Genomic DNA, 3,045 nt, shown 5'->3' with positions numbered 1-3,045 from the left:
AGCTCACCTGCCCAGTGTCCTGTCCTGCACCACTCCTCTTACCCCCACCAGCTGCTCCTGGTCCACGTCTAAAAGCCTGAAGCACCAAGAGCCACACTCAAAGGCCTGTTCCTCCTTGGGCATATGTGAGCTTAAGAGATGTGGTTTCTGCCTTGTTTGTTCTTTATGGTCTTTAAAAGCATGATAAAACCTCCAGGAGTCATAAAGCAGGCACCCCACTACTTCATTGTGACTCTAAGATTAGAATCATCAGCTCAGCTTACTGGTACTCACCTCTACATCCAGAGAAGTAGGGGGGTTCCCCTGCTGTTAGTGGGATGGCAGGAGAGCAAACACAAATGTCCTATGCCAACAGAAATGCTGGCAGAGGGTCTCCCACTGTAATGGGGCCAACCCCAGGATTTACAGCTGTAAGGACCGATGTGCATTTTTAGCTTCCTCTGTGGTGCGAGGCACAAAGCCAGGTGCCAATACGTACAGAATTCTTGGGGGTGGCACTGGGGATCTTTAATTCTCCTGTCAAAAGATAAACAGGGCTGGCAAGTGCAGCTGGGAGCGACCAGCACCCAGGCGGCCACGGTGCACAGCCACCAGCCTGGCTCCGGGGCAGGGACAGCCCCCCTGCTACCACCCATGCTCCAGGCGTCCAGGAACCAGGTCTCCTGAATCAATCCTTCGCTCTTAAAGGCAGCATAAGACACAAAGTGAAGAGCTGCCTTCATCAGCTGTTCTGATGGAAAAGGAAAGCTGGGCCAGGCAAAGTACTGAGATTCTCCTACACTGTGTAAAGTAAAAGTGCTCTCCTCAAACGTGGGGGTAAAACACTGAAACAAGTGCCACCCGTCTTGCTCTGTCATCTGTATCCAGCACAGTGCTACATCCGCCCAGCTAAAAACAAACCCAAACCAAACCACAAACTAAAGACAAATCTTGTTCTCAGCCCACAAAATGATACACACAGACACAGGCAAGTTATCAGAAAAGGCATTGTATTTTGGTTTCCACCTTATTTAAAACTGATTTTGGTTTTCAATCAATCAAATCTGAGTATGTCTGAGTTCAGTTTTAATTTTTTTTTTCCCCCCCATAACAGTAATGACCTGGATGACCATAATTATAAAAGGGGCGGGGAGAAAACCCAAGAACAGGATATACAGTCAGAACTGTGCTCTCTTCCACACGAGCACTCCAGGGAATGTTAGTTTCATCTTTTCTTTTTTTTTTTTTTCTTTTTTCCCTTCAGATTGTTACTAACAAAATCTCTACCGTTTATTAAAGCAAAGCTACAGAAAATTTTCTTGCAGTCTTACAGCAGGCTTTCATATTACCAGTAGAACTCGCATGCATGGATTGCAGTCACTCACACACGCTCACAGACATTATACAGTAGCCAGATGCCACCATAAAAAAAAAAAAAAAAAAAAAAGAAAAAAGAAAACAGACATTCATTTCCTTTTAAGTGGTCTAACATTAGAATCGCACCAAACTTTTGGATCAAGAAAAAAATACTGCACAGGTCTTCCACATCTACATGGTAAGTCATCCCTTCGCAATGGACGGAGCTCTCGTCTCCATTTGTTCAACATGCATCGCTGAAGCTTGAAGGCACGCTGGCCAAAGAGAGCCCTGTTCTTTGTTTTGTCATCTTAACTCAAGTGTGCTGCTCTCAGGGTGCAAAAAAAGGAAAGAAAATAAAGCCGAGCCCTTTTGCAGCACACCGGGAAAAGGTCATTCGGAGACCACAGTACTTGGAAGGCAGCCCAGCTGCCTGGATTCTACTTCTAACTGTGCTCTTGGAGGCATTGAAGGAATACACTTGTCTTTAAAAATGACATATAAAGGCAAATTCCTGAACACCCTTTATTTTCAAAGTCCTTATGGTAGACAAACACTCCTTCTGGGAGAAGCTGGTCTTTCAGTTACCAGCTTCAAGTGGGAAATTTCCTACCTGTTGTCTTAAACACTGAAGCACCAGAGATTATAGGGTTGATGTGTTCAGGCTTTCATCAGCTTTAGGAAAACAACACCAAAAAAAACCACCACTCCACCCCACCCCCCAAAAAAAAAAGGCTAAAATGAAAAGAAATCCCCAATGCCTCAAGAGCACTATATCAAACCAGAACTCTTGGGCTACTGACTGTCGGCACTGTCAGAAGCTGCTGGCTTCTGGGAAGACACCTGGAGGTTGAAGCCTTATGGTGATTTCGTATCCTCCCAGGGTGAGATCTGCTGAGCTTTACTGATTGCGAGATAAAGCAGTGCTTCAGAAAACTAAAACCAACAAACTCCTAATAACCATCACCAAAATCACCATTGGGAAAATTCCATTTGTTAGAAGGTCTCATTGAGAGAAACATCAGTCCCTGCCCCGCAGAGCGGGACGGACGCGATTAATGAAACCCAGAGTGACCCGCTCCCCCACAAGCCGGGCCTTTGAGGACTAGTCCCCGAATTATATCGGAGGGGGAAAAGAAAAATAAACTAAAAAAAGTTCTATCACCTTTTCCTCCTGTTAAAGTTTTAATCCTCTTATTCTGCTTTTATTTCACTGTTTCTTCCCCCGATTCTCCCTTGCGCTCCGCCGCCTTAGCTGGGGGAGCTGTTGGTACACGAGTTCGGAGAGTCCTGCTCGTTTATTGTGTTCAAGAGTACGCACACCGGCTGCCGGGGCAGGTGGTGGTGGCTGTGTTCGCGGTGCTGCTCCTCGGCGGCACTGAAAAGCCCTTCCTCCTCGTCCCCGTGGGGGCGGCCGCTGCAGCTGTCGCAGAAGTCCAGGGGCCCCTCCAGAGCATCGTCGATGAGCCCGCTAAACTCCTTGAGGTCGCCGTCGTGGTGGCCCCGGTTGCAGACGCAGACCTCGATGCCCGAGTCGCCGGTGAAACGGCGCTGCCTGCCCGGCGTCTTGTCCTTCCCGTCGGGAAGGGCGCTGCCCTGCTCCAAGCTCTCAGAGCTGTAGCCTTTCAGCAGTTCCTCCTTGCACTCCGCATCCTTATCGGGACCGGCCCTCTCCGCCAGCTCGGCTCCCGTGCTGGTACCGCCGGGCTC

General features: G+C 48.4%; 1 protein-coding gene across 1 annotated transcript; it reads right to left on the bottom strand.

Annotated features, from left to right (window-relative positions):
* Positions 1–2,058: 2,058 nt before the first annotated feature.
* Positions 2,059–3,042, bottom strand: LOC103779366 (WW domain binding protein 1-like; the record flags this gene model as incomplete). Its single annotated transcript, XM_008946991.1, has 1 exon — positions 2,059–3,042. A coding segment is annotated over one exon (456 nt), but the record flags the coding sequence as incomplete, so codon positions are not given.
* Between the last annotated feature and the right edge of the window lie 3 nt (positions 3,043–3,045).

Source organism: Merops nubicus, unplaced genomic scaffold, assembly GCF_000691845.1.
Source record: "Merops nubicus isolate BGI_N331 unplaced genomic scaffold, ASM69184v1 scaffold27359, whole genome shotgun sequence".
Classification (NCBI taxonomy): Eukaryota; Metazoa; Chordata; class Aves; order Coraciiformes; family Meropidae; genus Merops; species Merops nubicus.
The sequence above is the reverse complement of the archived record's forward strand: the minus strand, read 5'-3'. Positions and strand labels throughout refer to the sequence as shown.